This window comes from Nesoenas mayeri (genome assembly GCF_963082525.1).
Source record: "Nesoenas mayeri genome assembly, chromosome: 28".
Lineage (NCBI taxonomy): Eukaryota > Metazoa > Chordata > Aves > Columbiformes > Columbidae > Nesoenas > Nesoenas mayeri.
In genome coordinates this window covers 2,366,474-2,381,848 of record NC_137558.1, presented here as the reverse complement: position 1 = coordinate 2,381,848, position 15,375 = coordinate 2,366,474, and the positions used below count along the sequence as shown (strand labels likewise).

At 50.7% G+C, this 15,375-nt stretch overlaps 1 protein-coding gene across 3 annotated transcripts in view; it reads right to left on the bottom strand.

Moving 5' to 3' along the window:
- Nucleotides 1-6,138: 6,138 nt before the first annotated feature.
- SCN8A (sodium voltage-gated channel alpha subunit 8) overlaps nt 6,139-15,375 on the bottom strand; it is a 45,940-nt gene continuing 36,703 nt past the window's right edge. For all 3 annotated transcript variants that reach the window (XM_080360706.1, XM_080360707.1, XM_080360708.1), the window contains 6 exons: nt 12,463-12,747; nt 11,548-11,601; nt 10,651-10,792; nt 9,950-10,074; nt 9,072-9,342; nt 6,139-8,184 (listed from right to left, as the gene is read on the bottom strand). In XM_080360706.1, coding sequence (XP_080216832.1) covers nt 7,037-8,184; nt 9,072-9,342; nt 9,950-10,074; nt 10,651-10,792; nt 11,548-11,601; nt 12,463-12,747 — 2,025 coding nt within the window. In that variant the 3' untranslated portion in view covers nt 6,139-7,036. The remainder of the gene's footprint in view (nt 8,185-9,071; nt 9,343-9,949; nt 10,075-10,650; nt 10,793-11,547; nt 11,602-12,462; nt 12,748-15,375) is intronic.

Below are 15,375 nucleotides of genomic sequence, written 5' to 3'. Positions count from 1 at the left end.
CGTGGAGCAGCTCAGCCCGCGCTGGGGGATGGTGAGGAGCGGAACCGCGCGTCCTGCAAGGGACAAGGCGTTCACTCTGGAGCGGAAGGAGGGCCGGTGCGTCGACAGCCAAAGGTGGCGCTGGGGTTGCAGAGCTCCTGGGAGCGGTCGTGGCAGAAATGTTCTCTAATGCGATTCAGAATCACAGAATCACAGAAGGGTTTGGGTTGAGGGGACCATCCCAGCTCCCCTAGTGCCCCCCCTGCCATGAGCAGGGACATCTGCACCAGCTCAGGGTGCTCAGAGCCCCGTCCAGCCTGGCCTGGGATGTCTCCAGGGATGCTTCATCCACCACCTCTCTGGCCAACCTGGGCCAGGCTCTCACCACCCTCAGGGCCAACAATTGCCTTTTATCCAGCCTGAATCTCCCTCCTTGAGTGTAAAACCATCCCCCCTTGTCCTATCTCAACAGGCCCTGCTCAAAAGTCTGTCCCCATCTTTCTTCAGGCCCCTTTCAAGCACAGAAAGGCCGCACTAAGGTCTCCCTGGAGCTTCTCTTCCCCAGCTGAACATCCCAACTCTCTCAGCCGTTCCTCCCAGCAGAGCCTCCCTAAAGCACAAAAGGCCTGAACGCTGGCGCTGGGCTGAGCTTTGTGTTGAGACCGCGTGGGTTTCCAAGTCATGACGTTTTCCCCCAGGTTCTCCAATGCGGCAGAGCCTGGATCTGCACCTCCAGCTTGAGAAAAGCCTGACTTTGTAAAGCCACCGCCAGAGTCCAGCCTCCCTAGTCCAGAAGTCTGGTTTGGGCTGGGCGGGTGGAGTTTCGGGGTGCGGGGAGGGTGGTTGCTGCTGTGCAAAGGGAACAGAATGACAGGGCAGGCAGGAGAAGTCGTTAAAACAAGATGGACGTACCTCTTTATTGCAAATTCCAAAGTAAAAAGATGTACAGTACAAAGGAACTCAAGGTTCAGACATCGCTCTCCCAGCCCGCTGCTCCATCACCTTCCTCCTCCCTCCCCAGCCACCTTCATCCTCCTCCTGCCTTCGTGTGAAACGGAACAGAGAACAGAACCCAGGAGCAAATACAGCATGGGGGGAAAGAAAACAGCGTCATGAACAGTTTACGTGAGCAAAGTGTTGACCCAGCGGTGGGCGGTGGGAGCTGCGCCGGGTCAGGATGGTTGTAGCAGCACTTTTGTCACCCCCCGGTGCTCAGCTCCGACTCCGCACACCTCGCTGCACGTGGGTTTTGATTCGTTACACTCGGTCGCTAATTAAGCCTCACAACACCCCTGTGAGGTAGGGAACGAGTACCGGTGGGTAGATGGGGAGCGGGGGCTGAGTCGTCCCGGCCCCGGCGCTGAGCACCCCCATCCGCACCCCCGCGCTGAGGAACCGCAGCACGCAGCCACTGCAAGGGGAATGGGTTGGTTTCATCTCACTCATTTAACAACAAAATAAACCCAACCTGGTCTTGTCACCTGAGCCCGGTGAGGCGCCACCCGCCCTGTCCGGCCCTCGCTAAGCACCATTTGTTGGATGAATTGGACCAAAATCTTGAATAGGCAAAAGAATTTGAAGGTGCCATCCTCAGGCGTTTGACTCACAACACGCTGAGGTTGAGCTGCCCTGGCAGAGCTGTCCCCGGGGCTTGTGACGCTCTGGGTGACAAGCAGAGGGGACACCGGGCTGGGGGTGTCACCTGCTGCTGGCTGCACCCCAACTTAAGTCCCAAAGGCCCCACGGCTGTGGGGAGGGTCCCCATGGATCTGTCCTTGTCACTGCCCGGGGACCCCACCGGGTATTGATGCAGGAGAGCAGGGACATGAGGTGGGGGTCTGGTGTTGATGTGCCCAAGCGCGGGTGACACCGGGAGGTCCCCAAGGGCCGGTGGCTGCTGGGCAAGGGCTCCCTGGCAGCTCCAGGTCTGCTCTGGCTCCTTTTTAAGTGATTTTCGGTGTAAATAACCAGCTACGGGGTTAAACACCACCGAGCAGAGTCCTCCCTGGCCAGAGCAGCTCCAGCAGCGGAGCCGACCCGTGTGTGTGGGGCTGAATTGGTCCGGGACACCCACTTGTCCCCAAGATGGAGCCCCACACAGAGACTGAGCCCAACAGTGACACCGGTCCCCACGGACCCACACTGACCCCAATGGTGACACCGTCAGCGCTGGTCCCCACGGACCCACACTGACCCCACCAGTGACACCGTCAGCGCCGGTCCCCACGGACCCACACTGACCCCAACGGTGACACTGTCAGCGCCGGTCCCCACGGACCCACACTGACCCCAATGGTGACACTGTCAGCATCGGTCCCCATGGACCCTCACTGACCCCACCGGTGACACTGTCAGCGCCGGTCCCCACGGACCCACACTGACCCCAATGGTGACACCGTCAGCGCCGGTCCCCACGGACCCACACTGACCCCACCAGTGACACTGTCAGTGCCGGTCCCCACGGACCCACACTGACCCCAATGGTGACACCGTCAGCGCTGGTCCCCACGGACCCACACTGATCCCAATGGTGACACCGTCAGTGCCGGTCCCCACGGACCCACACTGACCCCAATGGTGACACCGTCAGCGCCGGTCCCCACGGACCCACACTGACCCCACCAGTGACACTGTCAGCGCCGGTCCCCACGGACCCACACTGACCCCACCAGTGACACCGTCAGTGCCGGTCCCCACGGACCCACACTGACCCCAATGGTGACACCGTCAGCGCCGGTCCCCACGGACCCACACTGACCCCACCAGTGACACTGTCAGCGCCGGTCCCCACGGACCCACACTGACCCCACCAGTGACACCGTCAGTGCCGGTCCCCACGGACCCACACTGACCCCAATGGTGACACCGTCAGTGCCGGTCCCCATGGACCCACACTGACCCCAATGGTGACACTGTCAGCGCCAGTCCCCACGGACCCACACTGACCCCAATGGTGACACTGTCAGCGCTGGTCCCCACGGACCCACACTGACCCCACCAGTGACACTGTCAGCGCCAGTCCCCACAGACCCACACTGACCCCAACGGTGACACTGTCAGCGCCGGTCCCCATGGACCCACACTGACCCCACCAGTGACACCATCAGCGCTGGTCCCCACGGACCCACACTGACCCCACCAGTGACACTGTCAGCACCGGTCCCCATGGACCCACACTGACCCCAACGGTGACACCGTCAGCGCCGGTCCCCACGGACCCACACTGACCCCACCAGTGACACTGTCAGCGCCGGTCCCCACGGACCCACACTGACCCCAATGGTGACACTGTCAGCGCCGGTCCCCACGGACCCACACTGACCCCAATGGTGACACTGTCAGCGCCGGTCCCCACGGACCCACACTGACCCCCGACGGTGACACCGACAGCATCGGTCCCCATGGACCCAGCGGAGGATAAGGCTGAGCGTGGGGACCATCCACTAATACCAGGCCTAAGTCCCTTCCAGCGCAGCTCCCTCTGCTCTCTGCCGCACAATCCACCTACAAACACACCAAAAAGGCCCTCGAGTGAAACCTGGAGGGGACGGAGGGTGGGGAGAATGGAACCAGTCAAATAATTGGGACACCGAGACAACCTTACCTTGTTCAGTGAAAAGGGTAACATTTATTTGATTCTCTTTTGGCTTATAGTAAAGTAATTAATTGTTAATCATGTTGGGTAAGACCGTTATGAGCCACCATGCAATGTCTAATACACTAATCTTCACTATTGATCTTTTACAGCTTTAACATTATTATTTTTCGGCGGAAAATTAAATAATTGGAACTCGGGTGTGGCCTCTATGGAACATCACGGGTTTATTTCCATTTCTGTTCACCATTGGCTTCTATAGTTTCAAAAGAGGCGGACAAGTGGATAAAGCAGCTTGAACTGGTGTTTATCACCCTCCCCACCGCTCTGGGAAGAACAGGATCCCAAACCAGCCCAAATGGGGGGATTTCGTGAGCGGGAAGGGAAGAGCCACTTGCCATGATCTGACACCTTCAAGTGATTCCCACAACCCCAAGTGCAGGCCAGAAATCCCGCCTATGCGTTGGCTTTGGGCCCAGCTTAAGAACAATGATGAAGTTTAGCCCAATCTTGCATAGAAGTGCTCGACTTATTGCACATTGGAACCCCGCAAATAGATATTTTGCTGTTGCAAAATACATTTGCGATAAAGCTTTTATTAGAACCGAGTTTAAGGGGTAACGCTGATTTATTTTTAATCTTGGGGGGGCATTTCCTGGCTATCTAAGGAAAACAGAAAAAATATTAAAAAAATAAAAATAAACATGGACAATGGCATAAGCCAGAAGCCATTCTATTATTTGATAGTTCTTTGTATTTACAAAAAGGCATGCCGATAAAATAAAATGATATATTACAGTATTTATAATATTCTCTTAAAAAGTTCAACCACACTTTTCAGCTGTTTCTCTGTTTCTTTGTGCTGTTTACAGTGTAGCCTGTACATATGGATGTCGTTGCCCTTTGCTATTATTATACATCCTATCCTAGGAGCGCGTGGGGCGGGAGCTGGCGGGACAGGGAAGGTTCCGGCGTGGCGACGGCCGGGCCGCCAACGTGGCACAGATGGCTCGATGGCTTCCTGCTCTGTGTGTGTTTAATTCATTTTGAAGCGTTTGCTGGGTTGGGGGTTATGCGGGCGGAGGTTCATCCTGCCGTCAGCTTGGGTTGGGTTTATTTCCTGCTGTTCTGGGTACCCGTAACTCGGTTTGCGTCCCAACGCTCAACCCCTGCGCCCCCCGGGACGGGCGGCAGCGCCGACCCCCTCGATCTCCTTCCAACCCGCCTCGTGCGCTTGGGAATCATGGAGTCACAGGAGGGTTTGGGTTGAAGGGACCATCAAATGTCACCTTATGCCATGACAGGGACATCTTCAGCAGCTCAGGGTGCTCAGAGCCCCGTCCAGCCTGGCCTGGGATGTCTCAGGGATGCTTCATCCACCACCTCTCTGGCCAACCCGGGCCAGGCTCTCACCACCCTCAGGGCCAACAATTGCCTTTTATCCAGCCTGAATCTCCTCTCTTTTAGCTTAAAACCATCACTCCTTGTCCTATCACAACAGGGCCTGCTCAAAAGTCTGTCCCCATCTTTCTTTAGGCCGCGTTTAAGTCCAGAAAGGCCGCGATGATGTGACGGGATGTCACCCCGTGTCTCACCACCCTCAGCATAACAAATTCCTCCCTCATATCCAGCCTGAATCTCCCTCTTTTCGTTTAAACCCCTTGTCCCATCGCGACAGGCCCGGCTGAAGAAGCCCCGCGCTGGCCCCGCTCAACCATCTCAACCAGAGCAGCGGCCGCGAGGTGGTTTAACTCACCACAAAGAGGATCTGGGGATGCCCGAGTCTGGTCACCGAGGAACATTCACGGTTGGACTCGGCTCGCGATGTTTTTGTGGCATTAGTTACCGCCGCAGCGAGACTTGGCAAGAGGTAGCTCCGGTTCCTACCCAACCCGCGGCGCCGGTTTGGTCACCGCGCTATGAAAGATGTAAGAAATGGGGCGTAGAAGAATGGGAAATGGGAATGGGAAAGAAGTGAAGGCACCTGAGAGGCGGCTCTTCACCCTGCGCTGGCGCTTGGGCAGAGCCCGCGGCGATAGAACCCACCAGCGGCGAAGCGCAGAGCTGCAAAAACTGGTACCGAGGGAGGAAGGGGCGAGGGTGTTGGTGAAACCACCCCGTGGCTCAATGGGAATCCCGCTGGACTCGGGACAAGCCAGCGCCGCCGGTCACGTCCCCGTCCCCGCGACCGGGATTGCTTTGGGTATAAGTGGAGAGAAGACGCTACATTTTTTAGCGCTTATCTCTAAAAAAATCAAAAGAAACGTGTCTATGCTGCAGGATGGAGGCTGAATGATAATTAATGATGAATATTGCAGGATATAAATAAACTTGCTGAGTGGTACTTAAGCCCTAAGATTTTGGTTTTACAGTGCCGTCCTCGGTTCGATCACCTCCCCTCGGATGAGGTCCAGAGCAGCATGTAGGTCTGTTCTATTTCAATGTGCAAAAAAGACGGTTGTATGGCAAAAACAAAAAGAAAGACAAGTTGCTAAACATCCACACACAATTATTTAATCTGCTCGTTTCTTTTTTTGCTGCCGTTTTTACCTCCTACTGGCGGGTCTATGAAAAATCACTAAGAACTGGGAAATCCCGGTGAAGGGCGTGATTGTTGCTGAGGTTCCTCTCCCAAGAGGGTGTGGGCAGTGGGTTGGTGGCCCCGCGCTGCTGCGGGTCGGGGTGTTGGGCGGATGGTCCTCATGCATGGGCCTGGCACCGCATGCCGGCATGCAAATCGCTTCTATGCACTGAACGAGCACTTTTGTAGGGGGGAATCAGCCCGAGCTGAAGGTACCCGATACCCCATCTCCCCAACCAAATAAAGCCCATGGAGAAAGTAGAATGCGGATAATCAATACCAAATAAACCATGAGAATTAAATGGCGTGGGCTAAATGGGCGGTTCGTTTCTTTTTTTTACTTGTTTTAACTTTTTTTTTTCTGTTTTTTTTTGTCCTTTTTTTTTTTGCTGCTTAACTAAATGCAAATCTAGTTCTGCATGAACAAACCCTTTAACTTGGTGACTTCTGCGTTTTCTTTCAAGAATCATCAACAAAATGGGAAAATAAAATCCGCTTTTGGCTGCTTTGGAAAATATATGAATCCCAGCAGCGGGTTTTCTGTGTGTTTGTGTGTGTGTGTGTGTGGTTTATTTTGCTGTGTTTGTCCTAAGTTGCATTGACTGATGTGGAACATGCAGTATCCACCTGCCCAAACGATAGAAAATCCTTGGTTTTCCTTATTTTTGTGTTTAAATGTTTGTTTAAGGGTCCTCTCACCAGGTGGAAGGTCACTGCTTTAGATGCAACACTGTCACACAGTAAGCAGACTATGTTTGGTATAAGATCTTCAGGTAAGTGTCTCCACAGCTGTTCTGTATTTCGCTATATTTCACGAGAGTCTGTAAACAATCTTTTCGCTTGCAAATATTTTAAATCTGTACAACTCTACGATTTTTATCTCAACACTTGGATTCCCTGACGTCTTTTTGCCTTTTCGCCTTTTCTCGTCTTCCTTCCTCCGCCCGCTGCTGTTTCTCCTTCTCGGGTTTGGTGACGCTGTCGTAGGACGGGAGGGACGCGGTCGAGGGGGTGCCTTCCTTTTTCTCCCTGTTCGCTCCTCCGTTTTCCAGTTTAGTGGAGACGGGCCTACGGCTAATAAAGCCTCGCCTTGCTAAACGAGCCCTGTAAGCCCTCTGGATAACCACCGCGGACACCTCTTCTTGCTTACGCCGCAGCGTCGTCGTGATGGGCTCATAAGACACTTTGGAAGGGTTGGACGCCACAAATCTTTCCTCCATCTGTTGTCTCAGTATATCCAGCTCCCCACTGTCCCCCAGGACACGTTTGGTGAAGGCAAAGAGGATGTCCAAACAGTGGATCCTGTCTCCACTCACCATCGGCAGGTCCATGGCGATGAGTTCGATGGTGTTGGGTTTCGGGACGCGGAGAGGATGCTCCAAAGCGTCGGCAAAGTCCGCGAGCTTGCTGTACTCTATGAACTGGGTGGCGTCAGGGTCGAACTTCTCCCAGATCTCGTAGAAGGTCTCAAAGTCGTCCTCGCTCAGCGGGTCCGCGCTCTCCTCTGTCGCCACGCTGAAGTTCTCCAGGATGATGGCGATGTACATGTTGACCACGATGAGGAAGGAGATGATGATATAACTCACAAAGAAAAATATCCCCACCGAAGGGTTCCCACAATCCCCCTTAAACCCGCTCCCAGGGTGCTCCTTGTCCAGGTCGCAGTCTGGCGGCCGGTTCAGGATGGGCAGCAGCAGGCCGTCCCAACCGGCCGACGTGGTGATCTGGAACAAGCAGATCATGCTGTTGCCAAAGGTCTCAAAATTGAACATATCGTCTATGCCAGCCTCATGCTTGACGTAGGCAAAGTTTGACATGCCAAAGATGGAGAAGATGAACATGACCAAGAAGAGCAAGAGGCCGATGTTGAACAAGGCAGGCAAGGACATCATTAAGGCAAAAAGCAAGGTGCGGATTCCTTTGGCTCCTTTGATCAAACGCAGGATACGTCCAATGCGAGCCAGTCGGATGACTCGGAAGAGAGTGGGCGACACAAAATACTTCTCAATGATTTCAGCCAGGAACATTCCTAGAGAAGAAGAGAAGGGACAAGTGTGACCATGGAGACGCACGGTCTGCTGCTTCTTCTGAACCTAGTCAAGGGACGGGGCACGCAGAGCACCTCAACCAGATTTTTGGTTGGACTCCATGATCTTAAAGGTCTTTTCCAACCGAAACAACTCTATGTGATCGAGAGGTCTCACCTTCAGGCAGGTAAGTCTTAGCTGGCTGCTCTGGCTCCCTAAATAGTCTCCTAAACGGAGAAGGGGGCAGGTACAGCTGGACAAGGATGGATGAGATGTTTCTTGGAGGTGTCTTGCTCTAGGTGCCTAACCCTGCCATGGGAGTCAGGCTATGGACTCTATATTGAAGGTGCTAAAATGTAAGATAAATCTTATTTCAAGCCGTTTTAGACTGCAGGACAATCTCTAAATGTCGGTGCTTTGTCAGTATTCCCAGGCAGAGCTGAGCGACCCTGTTGTATCTGTGAGGTTGTACATGTTTTACAGATTAGCTGCTAAAACCCAAAAACCTGTTGGAGGAAACTGGTTGATTCAACATTCAACCGAAGTGAAAACAAGAGTGCGAATCCCGTGCTGATGCAGGAAGCGCTGCAATGCTATTTGCAGTGGTTAGTAAGCATTATAACATTCTGATGAGGTGAGTAAACGTTCTGGTTTTAAAGACAGGGACAGTAATTGTCAAGTGTCTTACTCCATACAACTGTAAATGAAAGATGGAACAGAGGGATGAGGGTGCATTAGTTGGGGCTTCAAGCTGCCAAATCCTGCCACAATCTCTTCAGAAGGCTAAAAAGAGAAGGCAGAAGTCCTGCTAGCGCTATATCCCCATCAAAGACACGAACGTGCTCTACTCTGCAAACACTCACAGACCTCTAACTGATGTGGCACTTACCCACGATGGACAGAATCACAACCACGAAGTCAAAAATGTTCCACCCGATGGTGAAATAATAGTGCCGCAAGGCGAACATCTTCAGCACACACTCACAGGTGAAGAAGATGACAAACACGAAGTTGATCCAGTACAGGATGTCCTCCATCTGCTTGCTTTGCGTGTCCGTCTCCACCATCATGGTCACCATGTTGAGGCAAATGAGCATCATGATGACAATATCAAACGCTTGCTGAGTCACAAAGTCAAAGACGGCTCCTTGAATGCGGTTCTGCGCAACAGGAGAGAGACGATGAACCAAACTAGTTTCAACCACACTCTACTGTTAGTTAACGAGTTATTTCACTGTTGGTGGAAACAGGGATGAGGACGCAGTATCTTATGGAGCTTTGAAGGTGAACTCCAGCCACAATTATAGGAAAGGCAGGAAAACGCTCTTATTTATACCCTGAACGTGCCACCACAGCCCTGTTACCAGCATATTTCCCTCGTTGTTGGGACCACAGGCAGGTGATGCCCTTGGGTTCACGAGTGGAGGACGCAGCCGGGTCCACCTTGCGGCGCTGGTGGCTGCAGAGCTCCTGAGCTAGAACCTCAACATCCAGAGCTCCGTTCAGGAACACCAGGAGGGCTCCCGCTCTCCATCTACAGCCTCGCAGCCACACGGGCGCTTTCAGATTGTTTGGTGGACTCGAGTGACCCAACTGATTAACAACAACCACAGCTGTAGCGTTTTAAGCTCTCAGCTCATACTTGAACAACAAGAACACGGGGATGCGGAGTCCAGAACTAGAGACGCTCTTGGAGTCGCAGCTCCTTTGAAACCTTCTCTGCAGGGCTGTTTTGCTTTGAGTGAATTCCCTTTATAACATACTCACCAGAGGTCGGGGAATAGGTTTCTGAGGCTTCTTTGAGCCCAGTTTTTTCATAGCATTATAGTACTTCTTTTGTTCTTCTGTCATGAAAATATCTTGACCTCCAAAGTAAAGGGGCAAAAGGAAAACTGGTTACAATCGGTTCATCCACCAGGAGGAAAAGGAACAACATCCCAGCTAAGTCAGGAGGACACCTGCCATACGGGAAGCTGGTGGCAGCTATTTCAGATAGAAAGAGCTTACACTCATACCCAAGGTGCACTGATTTTCCTTGAAGGAAAAGGGAGGATTTTGCCCATGAATATTTATTGCACGACCTCCTTTCCCATCCCCTCTGTCTCCTTTGCGACCAACAGTTCTGTGCAAACCCTCAGCTTGGCTTACAGAGAAAACAAGCAGTATCTAAGAGAGGGCCAAGGAATACACCTTATTCCCAATCTGTATATTTTAGTCAAGGCAATAAAAATCAACCCCAAACCAGAAATGCGTGAAAATGTAGTCTGGGGAAAATGTCTGAAGAGTTTTACATGAGCCTGTTGTGCCGGTCTTGGTGGGGCAATGCAAGAAACACGGGTTCTGCAGCCAAAGCTCTCAAAAGGGAGGATTGTGCCCCAAACTGAGGGTCCTTGGCCTTTATTTTGCAGAATACCCCATCACAGAACCCCAGACTCAACGTTCCCCTCGAATCAGCAAACACACAGCACTTATCTTTTTCTTTTGTTGATTGAAGTTGTCGATGATGACACCAATGAACAAGTTCAGGGTGAAAAAGGAGCCGAAGATAATGAAGATAACAAAATATATGTACATGTAAATGTTGTCCTCATACTTGGGCTGCTGTTCTTGCTGAATGGGAGATGAAAAGAGAAAGAAATGACATTTCAAAGACCAATAGAGTCAAAATGAGATCGGTCATGATTCCAAGATGCCCATGGAAGGCATCGTGCTTCATAAAGCCGTAGTTATATATGGAAAACCATGTCACACTGTTTAAAGTATATGCATGTATATTGGATGTATGTACCAGGAGGATGGCAATCTAACATTCAGAAATATAACACGCTACCGTTTAAACTGATTTTCCCTGTAGGTGAGGTCAGTGCCCATAAAATTAATAATCGGTTTGCAAATCGCAAAGGAAATGATCATTTTAATGTCAAGCACTGTCCAAGTGAAGACATCGTTTGTTCTTTTGAAGAGGACGATTAAGAACAAAAGTGCCTGAAGAAAGAGCTCTGAGTCAGACACCATTCAAACTGGAGTCAAACCGATGCTCTGGCTCCCGCTCCAGGTTCAGGCAGGACCCTGGAGCTAATTCCTCCCTGTGATTCATTCTGATGATGAAACAGCTTCACCGTACTCCTCTCTTCACTATTTCTACTCCAGCAGGAGTTTCCCTGCCCCCAAAGCAACTAGAACTCGGCCTTTTTGGGGATTTTCTTGAGCGTCATTTAACTTATCGCCCTGACAGAGCAAATGAAACAATCGCAGCATTAAACCCATAGCATAAGCAGAGTTCTACTGTTCTTCCTCTAGATTTTACCCAAGCAAAACAGCAGAGTGAAACATTGGGAGGTGAGTTTGTGCGTGAGCAGCTTTACCTTTCTGGAGTCTACTGCTGCATACATGATGTCCATCCAGCCCTTGAACGTAGCCTGGGAAAGAAAACACACGTTCAGAATTCGCCCGAAGGAAAAGAGTAAGTCTGATTTGTGCCTCTGTATAGCGAACTTCATATCCCTTAAATATTCCTCTTTTCGTTGAATCTAAATGGAATGGATCTAAATTGAATGGATCTGAACGGAGTGGATCTGAACGGAATGGATCTGAACGGAAAGAATCTGACCGGAATGGATCTGAACGGAATGGATCTAAATGGAATGGATCTAAATGGAATGGATCTGAATGGAATGGATCTGAATGGAATGGATCTGAACGGAATGGATCTAAAATGGAATGGATCTAAAATGGAATGGATCTAAGCGGAATGGATCCAAGCGAAATGGATCTAAAATGGAATGGATCTAAGCGGAATGGATCTAAGTGGAATGAACCTAAACAGAATGGATCTAGACGGAATGAACCTAAACGGAATGGATCTAAGTGGAATGAACCTAAATGGAATGGATCTAAAATGGAATGGATCTAAAATGGAATCGATCTAAAGGGAATCGATCTAAAGGGAATCGATCTAAAATGGAACGAACCTAAATGGAATGAATAAAAAGTTGAATGAATCTAAAATGGAATGAATCTAAAATGGAATGAATCTAAACAGACTAAATCTAAGCCAATCTAACCAGGTTTACTGTTGTCCCATGGAAGGCTGGAGACTCTTTGAAGAGCAGAGCTGGGGCAACTTGCTGTGCCGGGAATGGCAATTCTATTCTAGACCCAAACCCGAGTGGGGTTAATGGGACGCTGCCTTTCACAGGGAGAGGGAAGGAGGCACAAGGCACGAGGAGCAGCCTGTGTTCCCCATTACTAACCAGGGAGATGGCGAAAGCAAAACTTACGACTTGCAGAAGAGCCAGATATCCTGCCCCGACGTTGTCAAAGTTAATTTTCACGTTCTTCCATCGAATCTCGGTGGAGTTGGGTGGCATCAGCGCTTCGCAGTCTGTCTTGTTGTTAACAATTTCTACTTCAAAGCGCTCCTCAGCTGTTTCATTAAAGCAGTAATGATATTTCCCGGCAAACAGGTTAACCCCCATAATGCTGAAAATCAGCCAGAAGATAAGGCAGACCAACAACACATTCATAATGGAAGGGATAGCGCCAACCAAGGCGTTGACAACCACCTGTGTTGGAAGGGGTGGGAAAAAGTTTCAGTATAAGACACGAGGCAGGAACAGCGAGCATCAATACAGCTGTTTTTGGGGGGGGAATTGGGGGTAAGGCCACTGACGGATCGGTGGCGGTTACTCCACGCAGAAGTTGGCAGTGAACTTAGGCCAAGCGGGCAAAGATTCTGCTTCAAAGCCACCCGTGAAGCGCCGTTTTGTCCAATAAAACAAGCCGGCTTGTTGGATTTACGGGGTTGGATTTTAGATTGGTACCCCTTTGGTTAAACAATCATTTGAAAGAATTTCAGTTGCCAAAAGGGAGAGGGGACATCACGGAGTGAGGCTCAGACTCTCTTCTCAGTTACAACCAGGCTCCTAAGCTACGGTTTTCTCAGAGCCGAGTTGGAGGAGACTTTTCCTCAGGGATTTATCAGCCAGTGGCCCTTACGGCCATTCCCCACTTGCAAACAAGGCTGTTATCACTTCCAAGCCCGGCTCCTGCTCCCACCGAGCTCACCCGCAACCGCGGTGGCGCCGGTGGGGACAGGCCCAGGCCCAGCGTTGCTCTGGTAAAACTAAGCAGCGAGTCGCCGTTAACATCGAGGTTCTATTTGTGCTGAAGCAAGGCCAGTCGCGGTGTGTCAGGCAGACAGCTGAGCATGCGGCTGTGCAGGCTCCAGAGGACAGAAAAGCCATGTTCCTTCCTCCAAACGGCAGCAAACGTGGGGTCGGTCAGAGCTCGGATCTTCCGCCATCTCATTTCAGCCTCGCGGAGTTCGGGAGCATCCCTGGCCAACGCTTGACACCATCAGCCTTTGAGGAGTTAGGTCAGCAGGATATTAAATCTTTTATGGTGATCTAATTTAGATTCCGTTAATAGGTGAACGGAATCTGGTTTTACGCCTTTGTCTTAGTTTTGAAAGGCAAATCAACGCCACGGCGACTCGGGGTCCTCAAGGGTCCCCAGTGTCCCCTTTGCTGGATGAAACCACCACGCGCTTGTCCTGCACCCTCAGCAGGACGGAAAATCGAAGACAAGGGTCATCTAGACATTAATTAGCATCCCAACTGCTAAATGACGCTGTTAATTCATCACCGCGTACCCAGGGAGGTGTAAAGACCCAGATTAGAGTCAGGCTTTGTTCTGCCTTCATCCCAACGGGTCGCTCGGCTGCTGACCAGCGCTGAGCCTTTTTGGGTTAAGATCCTTCAGGTATCAAAACGCTGGTTTATTCTTCAAGCGGAAGAAGTGTCATATCCTCCCAAAATGCCATCGCTTGAACGGCGTTCAATTTACACGGCAAAAAGAGCCGAGAGGAGGAACATGGCTTTTGTGTGCGGACTAAGATCGCATGCACGTTTCACAGCATTACTGACAACTCCCTGAACAACTGAAGAGCAGAGCAAGCTCTTGGAAATGCACATTGCTATGGAGTAGAGAAAAGCAAAGAACTACATTTTCTGTTGCCTTTGCAAAGGCATTTTGGATCTCTGTTCTCGGGCTCGGAAGAATTGTTCTGGTGATACGGGGCAGCAACACTTGTCTTCGGGTCAAAACAAAGGAAAATCATTAGGTTTAGGTAACTAACGGGGCTGAAGTCCCTCAATTTAAGCATGAAATTTCCTGATTGTGCCTTAGAAATCACGGCTTAAAAATAGCCTTTAATATCTACAGCTTTAGTGCTGGGTCTTTTCCTCTTAGGCGGGACCTGATCCCAGCCCAGAATAAGCTCTGGCTTTGTGCCGATGGAAAAGTTTTCATCCTTTGTGCCTGTATTATAGAATCAAGTTTAGAATTAAGCAAACTGACACAAAGAAATAATAGCGGGATAACGTATTAGGGAAGCAAGAACCCCCTTTGGATTCGTGATGATGCCATATGTGTCTTTATAAAGAAATTCCGGTGGAATTTGAGGGTTCATGCTCAGCCCATCGAGTCTCCGTCGCTGTTTTGTGCCCAGTTACGCTGCAGCAAATTCAAGGGGGAGCAGAAAGGTGCGGGTGAATTGCTCCGGTCACACTCTCAAGTAAAACTGCGGCTTCTATTCTCTTCCCTATTCTTTTTAAATACATCGTTTTATCTCTTGTAATATCTCTAATTGTGAGCTAACTGGGATTTAGCACAAAAGACCTACTTTCTTGTTCTAAGTGCAACTGGGAAACCCATTAATACAACGTGCCCTTTACTGAACAAAACCATTTTTTTTGTGTGTTCTTACGAGACTATTTCAGTCCAAACCGAAAAAAAAAAGCACCAAAATAGAGGATATCGGTGGCAAAGTAACGAGACGCTGCAATAATTGCAAATCCCCAAGGCAGCGGTGCTGTCTACCAATTTGAGGAAAGCTTGTTAAGTTCAATGCTTTGCTTGTGCTTCGGTGCCGGTTCCGCAGCGACAGGCCAGGGACCGTAAAGCGAGGGGACAGGGGGGAGTGGGGAGGAAAAGCTTCACTGTCAGACAAGGCTTCCAGTCCCGCCGGACTGGACCGAGAACAACAAGGTGCAACAAGAGGAATTAAACCAAAGGCTTTTTGTCAAAGAGCTGCGCTCCCCGCCAGGCCCTTCCTGCAGTGATCTGAGAAAGGAAACAGCCTTTTACCCCCCTGCAGGCAGACTGCATTTTTAAAACAACCCCTCCGACAC